This window comes from Microtus ochrogaster, unplaced genomic scaffold (genome assembly GCF_000317375.1).
Source record: "Microtus ochrogaster isolate Prairie Vole_2 unplaced genomic scaffold, MicOch1.0 UNK61, whole genome shotgun sequence".
Lineage (NCBI taxonomy): Eukaryota > Metazoa > Chordata > Mammalia > Rodentia > Cricetidae > Microtus > Microtus ochrogaster.
In genome coordinates, this window is record NW_004949159.1 from 974,578 (window position 1) to 993,881 (window position 19,304).

A 19,304-nucleotide genomic window follows, 5' to 3' on the forward strand; every position below is an offset into this window, starting at 1 on the left:
TTTCTAGTCCTCAGATCCTTTTCTTCTCACATTGTTCTCTGTGTTCTGAGTGCTGGTTGCTTTCCCTGGAAGCGTTTTTGCTCTGTCGTTTTGCCTTTGAAGAGTTCAAACATAGTTCTATATACTAGAAGGTATGGGTAGGTAAGAGAATCTCAGCTGCTTGTAGCCTAAGAGATCATAAAACTGTCAATTAAAAATATAATTGAGAAATGCTTTTAGGTTTTCAGGCATTATTTTTATAGAATTCCATGGTCTTTTTTTTTTTCCCAGAACCTGTGTCCAGAGAACTTCACTCATTTAAAGAACAAAATAGTCATTAAAAAGTTGGATGCTAGAAAATATGAGGAGAGCTTAAAGGAAGAATTCACAAACTGGATTAAAAATGGGAATGAGGAGCAGGTAATTTCATGCATTTTGGGCAAAGCACTCTGTTTTGTTTTCCTGAGTTGTGTCATTCACCAAACAATACTATATCTCTCCCTTGTAGTTTTCAATGTTTACTTAGATGTTTGAGTTTGACTTGATATGTAGTGGTTCTGAAAGAGAGAGAGAGAGAGAGAGAGAGAGAGAGAGAGAGAGAGAGAGAGAGAGAGAGAGAACATTTTTTTTCCTCTCTTCTCTAGAGTGCCCTAAAACTTGGCAAGAGACTATGGGTTCTTCATGAAATTGATGGCAGATGCAAGACAATAGAGGGCTCGTGTTTGGGATTATTATTGATGGTTTTAGCAGCGTAGAGATGGGACTCAAGTAGCTGAAACACATTTTTATTTTTCTTCCATTTTTAGTTTTGGAGTTTAATTCTCTTTAAAATTTCATGTATATGTGTATAATGTTTTCAAATCTACTCCCCAGCTCTCTCCTCCCAGTCCTCCCATATTCCTCCTATCATTTCCCTTTCAACTTCAAATGGTCTTTCCTAAACTCAATGCTTCCAGTGTGTGAGTGGGTGTGGGGCCGTCCACTGGAATGTGGGCAGCCTATCAGCATACGAAGAACACTGAGTGTCCCCTTCCACAGCAGCCATCTTTGGCAGTGGCTCCTCAGCTAGGGAGAGACTCTGTGAGCCCCTCCTCAGTTATGTTGAAATTACTTCAGGACTGATCTTATGAGCTCCTTTGCAGGTATCCACACCGCTGTGAGCTCATGTGCTCCATGTCCCTGTCATGTAGCTGTCCTTGGGGTTTTATTCTTTATGCTTTTTATTTTACATTTTGAGAACTATCCAAGTCCTAGAGTCTAATCTGGAAATATATGCTTACGCATTTATTTTGTTTAAGCTTAGTCTTAATTTATCATCAAAAATTGAGATTTGCAATTTTTTAAATTAGCATACATGATATTTTTTTCATGTGATCTCTCCCCACCTCATAACTTGATTTGTTCTTTCTTTCAATTGGAAACCTGCTATAGTTAGGTTACATTTCCCTGTGCTTATCTAGTCATTCAAAACCTCTTAGTCAGGTTGGCTGTGCTTGCCTCTGCTGCATGGAGGGGGCTCCTTTCTCCTGCTACAGTGGAAACAGCACCACTAACTGAGCAATCCTTTTCCTCCTGCCAGATTTGTGTTTTTGCAAACAATTGCAGGTGTGGTGTACAGTACATCAGAAGTTTGTTATTACGTCTGTGGTTTGTGTGTGTCCTTGCTGTGGCTTGCCACAGTAGTGTCCTAGGATTAGCTTGAAGAACAACAAAAACAAAGATTAAACAATTATAAAAAGAGTTTAGTCCGAGTGGCCATTCCTCTCTTTGCTAAGCACATTTTAATACAAACACTTTCTGTTCACTGTCACAGGCCAGAAAGGTGCTGCAGAAACTGAGTCCCAATTTCCATAACTACTCAGGACAGATGCTGGACTTCTTTCCACATCTTGTTGAGAAGCTCAGGGAAATGGATAAGTTGCCTGCACTGTTCTTTTTGTAAGTTATTTAGCATTGTGACATAATCTGTGTTAGGCTCCTTCCTTTAATGTGGAGGAAATGATATACATGTTACTGCTATGGCCTAGTATTTATTACTATAAGAGGTGCTCATTCATTTGTCAAAATCATATGACTTATTTAAAATCACAGAATTTTCTTTTTCTACTTTTTGTTGTTCTGGCTCTGTTTGTTTGTTTGAAACAGGATCTTAGTATGTGTCAAGGCCTGCTTTCCTGCCTCAGCTTCCCCACTGCTGGAAGTGTAGACATGCATTTACCATTATGCCCAGTTTTAGTTAAGTTCTTAAAAATATTTTCAGTGTTCTTGTTGGTTAAAATGCCCGCTTGTTCATCCTGGGCACCTGGCTAGCTTAGCCCCAAAATAACCACACAGAAACTGTATTAATTAAATTACTGCCTGGCTCATTAGCTCTAATTCCTTACTGGTTAATTCTTACATCTTAATTTAATCCATTTCTATGAATCTGTGTATTGCCGTGTATCAGTGGCTTACTGGGTAAAATTCCCAGTGTCTTTCTCCAGTGGATCCATGGCATCTCTCTGACTCTGTTTTCTTTCTCCCAGAATTCAGTTCTGTCTTCCCTGCTTAGCTAAGTTCTGCCCTTTCAATAGGCCAAGGCTGTTTCTTTAATCATTAACCAATGAAAGCAGCACATAGACAGAAGGCCCTCCCACACCATTTCCCCTTTCCTATTTAAACAAAAAGGGAGGTTTTAACATAGTAAAATTACAAATAACAAAACAGTTATCAAGAAAGAATTGCAGTTACAGTATTTATATCTACTTTATCTTTTATCTTCAATAAAGAAAAATATAACTATCTATTCTTTAACGCTATCAAAGACTCCAGAAGGATATAATATTACCTAAATAAACAAGTTTTACATGGATTTAGCTAGCATATGTTGGAGCTCCAATTGTTGAGGGAAAGGCCTGCTTGTTTATCCTGGCCGCCTGGTAAGCCCCAAAATAATTACATAGAAATTATATTAATTAAATTATTGCTTGGTGCATTAGCTCTAGTTTATTTTTGGTTAATTCTTACACCTTAATTTGACCCATGTCTATTCATCTGTGTATTGCCACCTGGCAGTGGCTTACTGGGTAAAATTCCCAGTGTCTGTCTCTGGCGAATCCATGATGTCTCTCTGACTCTGCTTTCTTTCTCCCAGAATTCTATTCCATATTCCTTTCCTACCTAAGTTCTGCCCTATCAACAGATCAGAGCAGTTTCTTTATTCATTAAGCAATGAAAGTAGCACATAGATAAAAGGACCTCCTACACCATGTTCTAGTAATTTTTCTTCATTAAATTTGATACCTTATGTTTTATACTATAAACTATTGTTTTTGTTTGTTATAAGTTCAAATAATAATTTTCAGTACAGCTCTTGGTTCTTCACAGAACCCATTGAACATAGCCATCAGTATTGCTATCCCACATAAAATTTAAGTTTTTGTAATATGCTTCAATATAGATTGATGAAATATTTTGGTAATTTAAATTAATTGTAATGATAAATATGACCTAGAGCCAGTGATATCTTACCAAATTTTATGTTATAGAATGTAATAACTTAAAATTGAACTTACTACTTTAACGGATCTAATTCTAATAAAATGGCACAAAGAATAATTTAGTTAGTGGATAAAGGTATACAAATTAACCATTTATCTATGTAACAATAAGAGAATACTTTACTTACTGGAGAAAATTATTCTCAAGCTATAGAATCATCAAATAAATAAAACCATTGTATTATAAAGTTCAATACTTATGAACATGTACAGAAACATATAATAATGAGTCCTCATTAGTGACAGAAACTCAGAAACAATGGTAGCAGGTGATGCAAGGTCCTATTTTATTATTTTCGGAGACTGCAGTAAAATTACTCCTTTTGCCTTTGTATGTAGGACAATAGAAAACTCTTTTCTGTGCCATGAAAACTTTATATAGCTGTTTTTGCTTCACTTCCAAGTACAGCCATGGATATTAGAAGCAAGAGCCATTCTCTGTGTAGATATCTGAGAGCTTAACTGCAGTCTTGAAATCAGAAAACAATACTTTATCATTTATATATTTACATGCATATGAGCATATGCAATTTTTCTTCTATCTTGTTGAAAGAATTAAATTGGTCAATAGGTGAAAAGCACACATGGTGATTTAGAATAAATAGTACTTGGCAAGGGAGTTTCATAAGGAAATGAAGACCCAATGACATTATAAATGGACACTTCACCCTGGACTGAACAATGCTCAAAGTTGTAAAACCGTGACATGGTGAATGGTCATGTGCCATTGTAGGTAATGATAGAGGGGAATGACCTCATGACTTCTGTTGTGCAATGATTTGTACGTATCTAACACAAAATTCAATCAGTCCAAACCATCAAGATGCTGGAGGGGGGAATACCCTAACAAATGCACACACAGCCAAATTGACTACATTTTGCACAGGAAGAAACTTTTATCTAGCATGCAAAACAGTCGGTCATTTCCTAGTGCTGACTTTCGGTCAGATTACCAACTTGTTATGGTCAACATTCAACTGAAACTTAGGAGAGGCTTGCCAGGTAAGACGAACAGGAAGATCAATTGTAAACAACTATGAATCCAGTTGTACAGAGAGAGTATAAGAGAACTGCTGAAATAAAAGATGAGGGAAATCATTAAGCAATCCTTTACAAATGTAGAAAGCAAATGGGAAAACATCAAAAAAGCTATACTGGAGGCTTCTAAGTAGATGATGGATCATGCAAAAAGGGCAACACCAGTAGAATGACTTACTGCAGAGATAGATGCATGGAAGTCAAAAGAAGAGCAAAAAAGAGTACTGTATACATATATAAGGTATTTGCAAAGAGGTCTAAGTGGCTAGACTCCATAATAAAACACATCTTGTCATCTATGTCCGCATAAATTTCAGATATGCCCCTCAGATTCCAGTGATTAAAGATGGACAAGGTCATCTATTAACAAGAACCAGGGGACATAAAACAAAGAAACTATACTTTGACAGCCTATACAATGACCCTAAAGCTATCATGTAATTACAATGAGATAAACTTTGGCAGCCACTCAAACATCAGAGATGATGAGGAAAGATTTAATATTGACATGAGCAAAATAGAAAAAACTATTAAGAAAGCAAATAACAGAAAGAGCCCAGGAGTGGACTGGATGACATCACGGTAGAGGAGTTGGGGGTGGCTACAATGGGCTCGCGGGCTGAGGCACTTTCAGACTCTTCAGGGAGATATGGGAACATGAAGTGATTCCCACAGAATGGAAGCACTGAATCATAATTCACATATACAAGAAGAAGGACAAGCTAGACTGCTCAAATTACAGGAGCATTAGTTTGTCATGCCACAGCAGCAAGAACTTATCCTCCTCCATTTTCCTGCAAAGGATCAAGGGCAGAACAGAGAGGAAGTCCTAGCAGAGACCCAAGGCACGTTCAGAGCTAATAGGAGCACAATAGATCAGATCTTCACTTTGAGGAAACTGGCAGAAAGATATGAAGAATTTTGAAAAGATATATGTTGGTTACATTGACTTCAGGAAGGCATTCAATAGCATTTGGAGGGAAGGACTTTGGGAAACAACGAGATTCTAAAGGTACCCAGATAAAATCATAAGAATACAAGTGCGTTCATAAGGTATCAAAATATGACAAGTAAAATTCTACGTGTGGATTTCATACCTTTTAAACGAATAAAGGATTATTATATAAGATAAACTATGAAAATCCTTTCTTACACGCAGTGTGATAGTTAATCTTTAGTGACTTATCATATAGTGATAGCCCCAACAGTCTGTCCCTGATGTCTGGAAAAAAAGAGTGTGGACTGTGTTTAGAGGTTTAGAGGTTGGAAATGTTAATATGTGCCTAAGGGCATACATTTCAAGGGCAGGCCTCAGTATAAATTTTACTGCTGTCCCCTTTAGCCTTATCATTGATGGGCAACTATTCCATGACTGCAACTATACTAAGAATCTTGGTGAAACTAAAATCAAAGAGTCATGAGTGTGTAGTTCAGTGGTACAAGATATTAATCGCTGATGTGCAATTTCTAGGTCATTTTCATTCTATGTAATTCTGTATCAGAGAGGCATAAGAAGCACAGTTATTTTCAACTAATTTAGATTTTTGAAAAGAGAAACACTATGACAGAAATGACTGGAACCTGCATGATATAAAAAATAATACCATAATAAAACCACCAGAGACAAGGATAAGAAGACACACTCTGATACATCCATGCTGTGTATACTCATGTGTAGACCCCTTAATCTATATTTCCATTTTCACATCTGTGGTACAGAAATGACAGCATTGAAATAATGTTTGATATAATTGTTGTTGTTTCAAATGATCTAGGAGATTATATAATTAAAAGGAGGGTTCAGAGAGAGATAGCTAACTGGGAATGCCATGGGCTTTTGATACTTTAAAGCCTGATCCTAGTTGAACACCTCCCGCGACAAGGCTGCACCTCCTAATCCTTCCCAAATACAGACTTTGTATTAAAATACATGAGCCTGTGGGGACAATTCTCAAGTCAAACCACCAAACAGGGCCACTGAGGTCAAGCCTTGAAGTCTTGGAGCTAATCCTGCTTTCTGTTTGTGTTCTGCTTCCTGCCTACAGATAGAATGTGACTAGCTACCTCTTACTTTTTTGCCATGCTTACTCTTATCCCAGTATAAGTAACTGAGTCCTTTCAAACTGTGAACCTGTTTAAACCCTTCCATAACGACTTCTTCTCAGCTATTGTTCATAGCCATGAGAAATGTAACACACAACCAGAAAAGATGGAGAAACTGAATCTTACGATAATATATCTGTAAATATGTATTTGTTTGCTTCCAGATTTAGATTAAGGTCTGTAGAAGGATGTGCTCAGAATGCTTGCGATTTCCTAGAGGAGAAAGAGGAAAAGAAAAGGCCTCCCAAAGCTGATAAGGAAGCTCATGTCATGGCTAACAGACTTCGAAAAGTTAAAAAATCTTTGGAGAAACAGCAAAAGATAGGGTAAGTGTTTCACTAAACAAATTGCCACATTAGGGTTTGTAAAACCCAAGTGTCCTAGTAGGTACATGCATTGAAACTGTTCTATAATGAAGTTCTAATTCCTGCTTGGATTGTTTCTGTTTTTAAATTTCAGAGGGATAATTGTTTGAAGATAGGTGACTTGCATCACATATTCCTTACTTGCATAGAACAGTTTAATTTATGTTTGTTTAAATCAGGTCTAGATTCTATCAGTCTGTGTGTAGTATAGAACTTGATATGATCATCCCACATGCAACTCTGCCTCGACTCATGGCTCATTATCACCGTGTGAGCCATAGAGTGAGTTTTAGATTGGATTACAACACCATTTTTACCCTTGGAATGTCATTGCTTTCAGTGTGTAGCTAAAATATGTCCTGCGTTGGTCTTCTCCACTTTCAGTGACTATGTTGTTTGGAAACTCCTATCCTCCTTATGATCACAGAGTCTTTATGGACTTGAGACTCTCTAACTTCACTACTCTACAACTTAGCTACCTGTGCTGAATAAACTTTGAAATTGGTTAAAATTCCCCATGTTTGGCATTCTTTTTCCTGCCATCTATCTGATGGGGTCTAACTTTTGCTGTTGACTATTCAACAATTTGGGGTTATGTTTTTACTATTTTACATGTGTTTCCTGCCACTTCCCTTTTAGGATATTATGGTTCTGTTCACTTCATTTATTCTTATATCTCTGGCTTTCTATGGGCACAAATATCTGCCTCTTCAGTATTTCACTGTTATTGTTTGTATCATCTGTTCTCATAAATTTGTTATTTGTTCTTACATTCCTGAACTTGAACTTATAATTTTTATGTTCTGTTTTCTTTATTAGGAGATAGATTATTCTGTATTTTAAAAATATATACAGTGGCCATTGGGAAACACTACTTAAAAAATGTCACATTCATAATAGCTTCATTTTGAGGGGTCGTAGGCCCCAGGGGCTGATGAGCAAACACATTGGGGGAAAAATTGAGTTATGATAACATAAATTAATGAAGCAGTGTTTCTGAGATTTCTGTAGAGATTGACTGCAAATGCTGATTTCTTGTAATATTATTCTTGTAAAGAGATGAAAAAAGCCAAAAGCCTTCCAGAAGATTGGATCAAAGCATCATGAGTGAAGCTGAACGCGATTACCTCCTGAAGAGTCTGGAGAAGAATCTGGAGATTCCTCAGGACTGCACGTATGCTGATCAGAAAGCAATAGATGATGAGGTCAGCACCCAGAAGGGACCAGTTCTCTCAGAGTGTAGGCTTCCTCCACGTAGGCAGTGTTGGCCATACTGCAGGCAATTGCTACCATAACTGAAGTCTCTATGAACTAGAGATGTAGCAGACAGGAGCTTTTGCTGCATACAGCATTCAAGGGCCTTTCAATCTACCCTTAGGATAGGATTAGAATTTGTAGACTGATTGTGTCTTGACAGGTCACCTAAGTGTCTGTTTTTTGCATGGTATCTTCTATAAAAGCCTGTATAAAGTCAGAATTTTAACCCATACAGACTGACATATTTAAATTTCGACAACATTTCTTAAAATTAGGGTCTTTCTATATTACAGCTAAAAAAAATTCACCAAAGTCATTGGGATATCTATATTTGGTTTAACCCATCATCTTTAAACTATTACTATTTATAGACAACATATATAACAATGAAACCAGTTTCAATACAAGCAATATCATCACACACACAAACCACAAACACACTCACATATGCATTTGCTTATTTTCATTGTTTCATGAGTCTTATTTTGACAGCTTTATAATCTGTCTAGTATGTACATCATTATTTTAATTGATCCTTGACATTCTGTCTTATAGATAACTGTACAATCAAAAATAGCTGGGAAATATCCTTTTATGTTTAGAAACTTAAACTTGTCTCTTCTCTCCAAGTGTTGATTTTTTTATATAACACTGGGCACAACTGGATTTCCTCCTTTCTACTTAGAGACCCTTGGGTAATAACTCTGTATTCTCCAGGACCCTTGAATGCACCCGTCTTTTGCAATCACTTTGTCATGAACACTGACTTTACATTGTATCTTAATTACACAAATAAGATATTTCTGAACATAGGAAGATGAGGGCACTTGCATTCTACCATGTAGTGGTATGCATTGCACATCCAACTGGACACAATGTGGATAAAGACATTTCTTGACCTTATAGTATAAAAGTTTTGCTTTACTTTCTGGGAAGAACTTTAGAAAAGTTTTCACCATCACTTGATCTTGTCCCAGTGGGAATGGGCCACAGTCTTGCATTTCCCTTGGAGTTATCTACTACTCTGGGGTAGAGTTTTCTATTCCAGAGCTGGTGAGAATGTCAAGAATTGAGAAAAATTTTCTTGTAGTGACTGTTTGTTGCCATAAAATGTTCTCTTGTTGTTATTATTGAAAATGATGATGATTGATGATGTGTAGATGTAGAGCAAAGGCCAAACAGTGATATCAGTTGGCCAAATTATTATGTAATATGCATATTATTTTAATTGAACACATTTGAATGAGCCTTAGATAACTAATACTTTAAATCTCTTCTTTGCAGTCATTGCAGATGGTGTTTAGTCGGGTGAACAACCAAAGAAAAGGTGACACACTGAAGCAATTGGCAAGAAGGGGCATTGGCTTTCATCACAGCTCTATGAGTGCCAAAGAAAAGCAGTTAGTGGAAATTCTTTTTAGGAAAGGATTCATTAGGGTGGGTCAATTTTTTTTTTGTAAAATTTGAAAATGTAAATAGATGAAGCAGAATGTTCATGAAATGAAGAAATATAGCCACTCCTTACTCCCCCCCCCAATATACTTACGTTATTTGGGCTGTAGACTTTGTTTAATGGCTGCGGTACCTTTGCATATGCTCTCTGTCATTTAACTGGGGAAGGAGGTTTGACTGGTGCCATTTACTGCATACATTTGCCCACAAAAACAAAGCATCTCTATGTTGACTTCGGTGCATAACTTATTCTTATGTTTTATATGTAGGGTTTGTTGATGTGGCTTTGCTACAAACATTCTCTACACGAATTTAGAGAGGATTTATATTTTAGTTTGGTGAAGATCTTTTTCTAATGTGGCAGCTGAAATCATAGCACAGATATCTGCTTTCTCGGGGCTTCAACTTAGCTCAACAGAGCTTGTAAATATGTTGTACTGAATGTCATTTCTACTGTTACTGATAGCCATAAATGACTTTCAGGGCACATTCTTACTGTGTTTTCTTTAGTACATCCTTGTTAGGCTCATTGTAATAATCCAGGCAAGTGTACAGAGGGCCATTAGATTGTTGCCAAGTAAATATGAATCTTGAGCAATATTCAAAAACTGACTCTGACTACTAAAAGTTATCAACCTTACATTTTGTAAGGCATAGGTGTAACATGAAGGGGCTAACTTGTTGGGGTTTCTGTCCCAACCCACAGCTGGCAAGCCCCAAAGAAAATCACACAGAGATCTCTATAAGTTATAAAGATGACTGGCCTATTAGGTCAAGCTACTTATTAGCTCTTATAGCTTATATTGACCCATTGTTCTTATCTATGTTAGCCATGTGTCTCAGTACCTTTTACAGTGGGGCAGATCTCATCCTGCTGCTTTGGTGGTCTGGGCAGGAGTGGGAGGAATCAACTTCCTCCTTCCCAGAATTCTCCTGTTCTCATTGCATCATTTCTACTTCCTGTCTGGTTTTCCCACCTGCCTGGCCAATCAGCATTTATTTAAAACATCGTTGACAGAATACAGACAATTCTCTTGCCCCACATAGGTAAAAAGAAAGAGTGAATAGAATGAAGAGAAAGAAAAAGGAGAAAGAGATATGGTTAAAATAGTATCTGACAGCAATGTCTTAGTCACTAATAAAGTGAGAATAACTCAACTGATATATAATAGCTACAAAATGGCTTCATCAGAGAAGACATTTTAGGAAGGTATTTCTTCTTTTCATTTTCTAAATGTAAAGCTCCTACACTCTCAATGTTTATACTTATTAAAAAGATTTGAATAAAAATAATTTAATATAATTTAGCAAGTAGCATATTTCATTTTGACAAAGGCATAAATAAGCCTCAGTTACAAAACAATTAAAAAACATTACTTCACATCCTAAAGCATCTTCAAAAATCAGAACCACAAACAGCATTGATCTAAAGAGTTAGTGAAGAGGAACTTTTTTCAGGCTGACACACACACACACACACACACACACACACACGCACACACACAAATACAGAGACATATTAGGAATTATGAAAACTCTGCCTACAGATTAGGGTTATACCATGTAGCTCGGATAACAAATCAATCCATCTCTATTGATCTATGTTCTGCTGCATGGTGTTATTATCTTTCTTCCATCTTGCACCTTCTGTTTTCTTTTCTTATCTGACTGGCAATTTTTTTTCTTTTTCCCAGCATCTTCTCTGTCTCTGGAAGTCCTGTCTAATTAGTTATTGGCCATTTAGCTCTTTATTAAACCAATCTGAAGGTGCCTTGGCAAAGACACATCTTCTGAAAGTACAAAAAGGAATTCCACAACAAGACAGGACAAGTCAAGACAGAATAACTACATCAGAAAAAATGAACTAGAAGTTAGATTATGTAAATAAGCTTTACGTTGTTTTCTGTTTATGATTAGTGATCATGAAAATTCATGACAGAAAGATAAAATGTACTTTCTTCTTATGTCATTTCTCAATGAACATTAGTAAATCAAATAGTTACCAGGAAGTAGGCTTGTAAAAATTTTACTGCCTTCTCACAGAGAAATTCCTATCCTAATATTTTACTTATGATGTTTACTGTAATACTTATTCCATGTCAGATGTGTTACTTGGTTTTTGAGATACAACAGTAAAAGATTCTTAGACTTTAGTATTTTAATAGTATACAAAATGACAGTGATATTGAGAGATATTAAGGGAATAATGTAAAGAACAGGGAGAAAGATGGTGATGAGAGAATATAATTATTTTAGATACGACCTCTAAGTTCCTCTGTGACATCTGTACTACACAATTAAGACGAAAGTATATATTTCTTGTAAAGAAATAGGTATAACAGATTCCATTAGAGAATGTGCTGTCTATGTTTGCAAAGTAAGAAGAAACATTATATGTCTTGTCCCCTTGGTTTGTCCACTGAAGTTTTATTGGGATTTAAATAAAGTTTTTTTAGCAATTTAATGAAAATACTTGTATTCAACCAAAATATCAGTGTGTAAAATCACTGTTTTATTCCATTTTAGGTGGTGACAGCTACGGGAACACTTGCTTTAGGAATCAACATGCCTTGTAAATCTGTGGTTTTTGCTCAAAACTCAGTATATCTGGATGCTTTAAATTTCAGACAGGTAAATAAATATACATTAACTTAAAGTAATGTGTTCATACTATGCAGCCATGAAATAGTAAGAAAAAATTACTTTAACTACTAATTTAGTAAATGCTCCAGTTCATGGCAGAACACTGTAGGTGCCTGTCTGGTACTGAGTAAGCATAGGTCTATGAGATTTTTTGACCACTGCTAATCATGTGTATGGTCTTTGATAAGGCATTCAAACTTCTCTCTTGTCTGCAGAATCTGGGTGATCATTACTTCATGTCATGCACACAGGCTAAATAAAGCAATTTATAAGAAAGAGTCCATATGACAGATTACTGGATTAATAAATGGAAACATTTACTTTCTAATTTACTGAGCAACTGAGCATGGGTTTCTATTCTGGAGTCATTTTTAATACTTTTCTTGACTCTAGATACACAGTCTGTTTCCAAACCAATGTCTGTACTCTCCTGTTGTGTTATTTGGTTGTTTTCCCACAATCTGTGCACGCAGTATTGCCATGCTCTGCCCAGCTCCAGAGACTGACCTAACTGACCTAACAAGCTAGTGAGAAAAGCACAGATGCACAGACACACAGAAAAGCTGGGAGCATGTGGATTTGACTCCCAATGGAGAAACTATATCACTCGGAAGCTCAGTGTGTTTCTTATATAAAGTTGAACATAAAAGTGGGGTTATTGCATACAGTTGAACAAGAGACAGGTTAGCTAATCTTAGGGGTAGTCTCTATAGGGGAGAAGTCTTTAGGCAAAAATATCTGGGAGGAGAAAGCTGCAATGGACAGTTTCTGCATACACTATATTACAATCCAAATGTGGATCCGAAAAAATGACTTTTAATCCCTGTGGGGAAAGAAAGGGATTTAAACATTCCCATGGGTCTGAGGCACTGGGTCCTTGACAAACCCATCCCTATGTCAATGATATTTGTCAGTAATATACATTCATATAGAACTTCATTCACTTCACCCAGGGCTTCCTCAGTTTCCCAAACAGTTGCCTTTCACCACAAAGTCTTGATCTTGGATATTAAAGCGTTTTCCTTGCTTTTGATTCTTCTCTTTCTATTATGTTCTGCAGACAACAGAGTTTGTCTTTATAGAGTTACCTTCTCAGAAATGTTTGGTCAATATTTCTGCTGGCAGCATAAAATGTAGTTATATCCAGTAAAATTCAAATCATAGTGAACTTGTATAATTAATATTAACAATACATTATCATATAGTGTCATAATATAAGTTATAGCATATACTATGTAATGCTATATATAATATATATAATCATAGAATATTTTATGTCATAAGTCATTGTCAGGAATTGGTAATTATATATTATACAACACATAGTATATTCATAGCATTAGATATATGATTTTATAAATAGATCTTGTTCTGTACAACATTACACAAATACTTAGTATGATTAATGATACACGGGAATGACAGATACATTATTTTAAATAGCCCTACTTCAGATATGATGAACTTTTTGGATTTCAAATAGAAGGTTATTCATTTTAGTTAACCCCTAGGCACAGTATACATGGCCCAAAACAATATAAAAGGATTAGTTCTTTAAATTCATTTAGGAAAAACACTCAGATGGTTCTCACAGCATGATTCTGCTCTGTTTCCAGATGTCTGGTCGGGCTGGAAGACGAGGACAAGACCTGCTGGGTGATGTTTACTTCTTTGATATTCCACTGCCCAAAATAGAAAAACTCATAAAATCCAAAGTGCCTGAACTGAGAGGCCAGTTTCCTCTCAGTATCTCACTCATTCTGAGACTCATGCTGCTGGCCTCCAAGGCAGATGACCCAGAGGATGGCAAGGCAAAGGTGCTGTGTCTCCCAGCTTGGGCTTCTACCAATGGTCTGGCTGGCTTGTGCTCTGCTGTGCTTTTATCAGGCTTAGGATGCTTCTCCATGTTCTCTAGAGAGTGGTGGAGAACGCTAAGGAAAACAATGATAAGTTGTGCTTGTTTTCATTGTTAGACAGAATTTGTGACTGGGTGGTTACTAAAGTGTTCCCATGATCAGTGTCTTCTAGCATAATAGACAGTATTGTCTTGTACCGAGAGTGCCAGCTATCATCTGTTTATAGCATTCAGAAGTAGAAAGAATTTATTTTTATTAATGTAAAGTAACAGTTTAGTTTTCATAAGACAAAGTGTAAGTTAATTATAAATGTTTAGAAAATGTAGAAAGTTGGAAAACAAACAAACAAACAAACCCAACCCCCCAAAAAATACTCATGCCTAGTTCTACCAAAGTATTATATTATTATTATTATTATTATTATTATTTGAATTTTCAAGACAGGGTTTCTCTGTAGTTTTTGGTGCCTGTCCTGGAACTAGCTCTTGTAGACTAGGCTGGCCTTGAACTCACAGACATCCACCTGCCTCTGCCACCTGAGTGCTGGGATTAAAAGTGTGTACCACCACTGCCCGGCCACATTATTATTTTTGTTTTTGTTTTTCAGGAAATTTTTCCAAAGTATGATTGAACACTTTATAAGAGTGTAAGCAAGTGGACATCAAAACATAACCAGAACATTGTCTTGATGTTTTAGGGTCTGATAAAAGGAGTATGAGACCATGAATTTGAAACTCACAATTAGATGATTTATTTTCTATTTTTGTGACAACACACTGTTAGAAGGACTTGTGTTCGTTTTCTGTTGGCCGCAGCAGAATGACACAGGTGGAGTGAACTTTCAGGAAGAGAGGTTTGTTTTGGCTCATGATTACAGAGGTTCAATGCTGCAGCGTGACATTTAGTGAAAGACTTTCTTGCAGTGTTTCAATGACAGGACATTGTTTGGTAATCAGGAAATGTCCCAGCCTATCTGACATTTCCTTTTCCTTCCTCTTGTACAATCACAGAGGATTCCAACATGGGAACCTTCTACTCTTAAGACTTCCTCTGCTTCTAATCACTTCCCTAAATCCCAGCCCTCAATAAAATCGCCAGCATGGAGATTAGATTTCAGCATGTTCTAGGGACCACATTCAGACCACAACAGGACCTATTCTACTAGGTACAATATTCTACTAATATATACTTTATTTCTGCAAATATCTGTGGAGCCTTCCCTAGAGAAAAGTTAGCCTGCAGGACAGCAATGTCCTCAAGTGAAGGTGGCCTTGTTCATATTGAGGTCCTTGATAGAAGGAGAGTGGAAGTCTGTTTGTGCAGACCTGCTGTGAGGTGAGCTTCAGTACATCGGAGCCAGGCACATTATGGATCAAAACTACTTTTAAAATCATGTGCCCAAAATAAATTGCTTTTCATTTATGTTGCTCTTCTCAGTTCATAGCAGTGAAAATACTAATCTATCATGCTAGTGTGCCTTTAGTTATAAGCTCTGTACCTCCAGGACAGAGTAAACCACTATTAGTTCCTTTCTCCCCACATCCCCTCACCACTTTGCTGTTTTCCAAATGCCTCCTCCTCTGATTCCTGTGTGCAAGGAAAAGGGGTGTTAGTAAAGGAACCTTTTGGTTCCCTTCATAACCCACTGCAAAGGAAAGGAGGAGTTCAACCCTTTTATTCTTCCTCCTGTCCTACCATTAAGCATATAGGAATTAAATACAGTAGTAGCTAGAAATACGGCTCAGATGTTAAGAACACGTAAGATTGTTGCAGAGGACCTGAGTTCAGTTCCCAGTGCTCATACTGGGTGTTTCTTACCACCCTTTAACTCCAAGAGGTCTGATGGCCTTGAATTCCATGAGTACTTGCATATACTGCCCCCCATATATACATATAATGAAAAACAAAATAATTCATTCTTGTTCTTTGTTGTTATTTTGAAAGGACAGCGGAGATTTTTCTTGCATTCTGTAAATTCTCCAATCTAAGGGTAGACAGGTTGACTTTTGAGTGGTGCTAAGAAAGCTTGCTTTTATTGTGAGTTCATAGATATTTTAGACAAAAGTTGAATACTATACATACAAGAGTGTTGTTTGAAACTGGAGATGAAGAAACATTTTTCGTTCCTTTGGTTTCAGCCAAATTCCTTGTAATAATTTTGCAGTAATGCCATACATACAGAATAGTATATTTAAACCCCTTCTCAACTCATATGCTACATGCTCTGAAGCTTATAATGTCTTTTCTGCTCAGACTGTTTGGAGACAATTTTTTTTTTCTGGTTTGGTTTTCTGTGCTTATCTTATTCACTTTTCTGCTAATGTGATAAGACCATGCTCAAGGGAACTTATAGAAGGAACGGTCTGCTGGAGACATTTGAGTCCCTGACCATCATGGCAGGAACAGGGCAGCAGGAAGGGAGGCAGGGCACTGGAATAGTGGGTGAGGCTTCCCAGCCTGAGACAGTAGCACAATGTAGGGACAGAGAGCTAACTGGGAACGGCATGGGCCTTTGAAGCCCCGAAGCCTACTCTTGGTAATCCTTCTTAAACTGTTCTCAAAGCAGAGAACAAGCATTCAAACACATGATCCTATGAGGCCATTGTCATTAAATCTGCCACAGTGCTCTTTAGTGTGCTAAAGGACATACATGCTATGTTAGGTGATTTGCTATATGATGAAGGAAATTGTGTTGTATTAAATCTAACTGAAGTTTGTATATTATTGCTGTTTTTTGTTGTACTTTTTGTATCCTATACAGTGGGTGACCAAGAGCACCAAAAGGAACCCTTTTAAGGGTACCCCCTTTGCATGTGTGCTGTAGTCAGAGGAGACAGACTTTGGAAAAGAATAAAGTAGTAAAGGGGGGAACCCACAATGATTCACTTTGCTTTAGGGGTATAGATCTTGTAACCCACCTTATATAAGTTATGTGATGTGTGTGTGTGTGTGTGTGTTTCTGCTTGTTATATGTAATTTAGTCTGTGTTATTGCAAAGACATTTCACTTAATGTTACTAAATCAAGTTGCTGTTCTCTGCAGGCACTGTCAGTGCTGAGGCACTCATTGTTATCCTTCAAACGTCCCCGAGTCACAGACATGTTAAAGCTTTACTTCTTATATTCTTTGCAGTTCCTGGTGAAAGAGGTAGGAGCCAGTCCCCCCCTCCACATCTCTTTCTCTCTCTCTCTCCTCTGCCTGTAATACATTTCTACTACATAGATAGAATTTTTTAAGTAGCAGATTTGATTTTTTAATTTTTAAAAAATATTTATTTATTTTTTAAAAAGAAAATAAACTGTCTTTTTCCATTTTCCATACCAGCCCCAGTTCCCACTCCTTCCCCTCCTCCCATTCCCTCCCCCTCCACCCCGCTTCAGCCCCCATCCACTTCTCAGGGAGTATAAGGCACATTGCTTGGGAAAGGTCCAAGGCCCTCCTTACTATATGTCTGCTGAGTGAGGTATCCATCCAAAGAGAATGGGATACCAAAAAACCAGTAAAGCAGTAGGTAAAATCCTGGTGCCACTGGTAGTGGCCCCACAGTCTTCCCCAGTCATAAAACTGTTACCCATATTCAGAGGGACTAGTTGGTCCTATGCAGGTTTCTTCCCTGTCCAGCTGGAGTTGATGAGCTCCTATTGGCTCAGGTAGACTGTTTCAGTGGGGTACCCATCATGGTCTTGAACTCTTTGTATTCTCCCTCCTCCCACTCTTCAACTGGACTTTGGGAGCTCAGCCCAGTGCTCCCCTGCAGGTCTCTGTCTCTGTTTCCATCAGTTTCTGATGATATTTAAGATAGTCATCAATCTGACTACAGGGCAAGGTCAGTTCAGGTACCCTCTCCTCTATTTCTTAGGGTCTTAGCTGGGGTCATCCTTGTATATTCCTGGGAATTTCTCTAGTGTCAGGTTTCTTCTTTGCCCCATAATGAGTCCCTCAATCAAAATATCTCTTCTTTTTTGCTCTCATTTCTGTTCTTCCTCCATCTCTACTATCCTGTTCCCTCAAGTTTTCCTCCCCTTGTCTTCCCTTCTGCTCTCCCTTCTCCCCTGACCCATGATCCCAATTTTGTCAGGCAATCTTGTCCATTTTTCCTTTCCAGGTGAATTTATGTATGTTTTCCTTGGGGTTCACCTTGTTACTTAATTTCTGTATGGTCATGGACTACAGGCTTTTTATGCTTCGCTTTACAACTAGTATACACTTGTGAGTGAGTAAATATGTTCATCTTTCTGGGCTTGGATTACCTCACTCAGGATGATTTTTTTTCTAGTTCCATCTATTTGCATGTAAATTTCAAGACTATTTTTTTTATTGCTGAGTAGTACTTTATTGTGTATGTAAATGTACATTTTCTTTATCCATTCGTCAGTTGAGGGACATCTAGGTTGTTTCCAGGTTCTGGCTATTACAAATAATGCTGTGATGAACATAGTTGAGCAAACGTCCTTGTAGTATGAGCATGCTTTGGTCATGTGCCCAAGAGTGCTATTGCTGAGTTCTGAGGTAGGTTGATTCCCAGTTTTCTAAGAAACCTCCATACTGATTTCCAGAATGGTTGTACAATTTCACAAAACATTTTATCTACCTTTGTGTGTATGTATGTGTAGATGTCACATGTGTGTAGGTGCCCATAGAGACAAGAAGAGGGCATGAAGGTACCTGAAATTAGAGGTATAGCACTCTATAACTCTCAGTTGAGGCACTTAGTGTGGATTCTGTAAAACTGAGCTCAGGTTGTCTGGAAGAGCAGCAAGTGCTGCTGACTGCTGAGCCATCTCTCCAGCCCTAGATTTTTGTTTTTAACTAGACTGCATTATAGTAAACATTAGAAGACAATACCCAATGAGTACTGCTACTTGTAATTCATGTAATTATTAAAGTTGGGCTTCTTAGTAGTTACAGTCTGATTGGCATGTAGTATTTTAAACTGATAATGAATAACCTACTTGTTACTAATTTCGTGAGTTGAGCCAAACTAACAAATTATTTCTGTTCTCTAGGGACATATAGATCAAGAAGGTAACCCGACAGGGTTTGCTGGCCTTGTATCACATTTACATTACCAT

At 37.4% G+C, this 19,304-nt stretch overlaps 1 protein-coding gene across 1 annotated transcript in view; it reads left to right on the plus strand.

The window, feature by feature from the left end:
* The window catches only part of LOC101991433 (DExD/H-box helicase 60), an 85,788-nt gene that overhangs the window by 52,099 nt on the left and 14,385 nt on the right, over window positions 1–19,304 (plus strand). Inside the window, exons 23-30 of the mRNA XM_013354694.1 lie at window positions 271–399; window positions 1,793–1,917; window positions 6,824–6,985; window positions 8,082–8,229; window positions 9,566–9,718; window positions 12,260–12,364; window positions 13,993–14,193; window positions 17,275–17,379. Coding sequence (XP_013210148.1) covers window positions 271–399; window positions 1,793–1,917; window positions 6,824–6,985; window positions 8,082–8,229; window positions 9,566–9,718; window positions 12,260–12,364; window positions 13,993–14,193; window positions 17,275–17,379 — 1,128 coding nt within the window. The remainder of the gene's footprint in view (window positions 1–270; window positions 400–1,792; window positions 1,918–6,823; window positions 6,986–8,081; window positions 8,230–9,565; window positions 9,719–12,259; window positions 12,365–13,992; window positions 14,194–17,274; window positions 17,380–19,304) is intronic.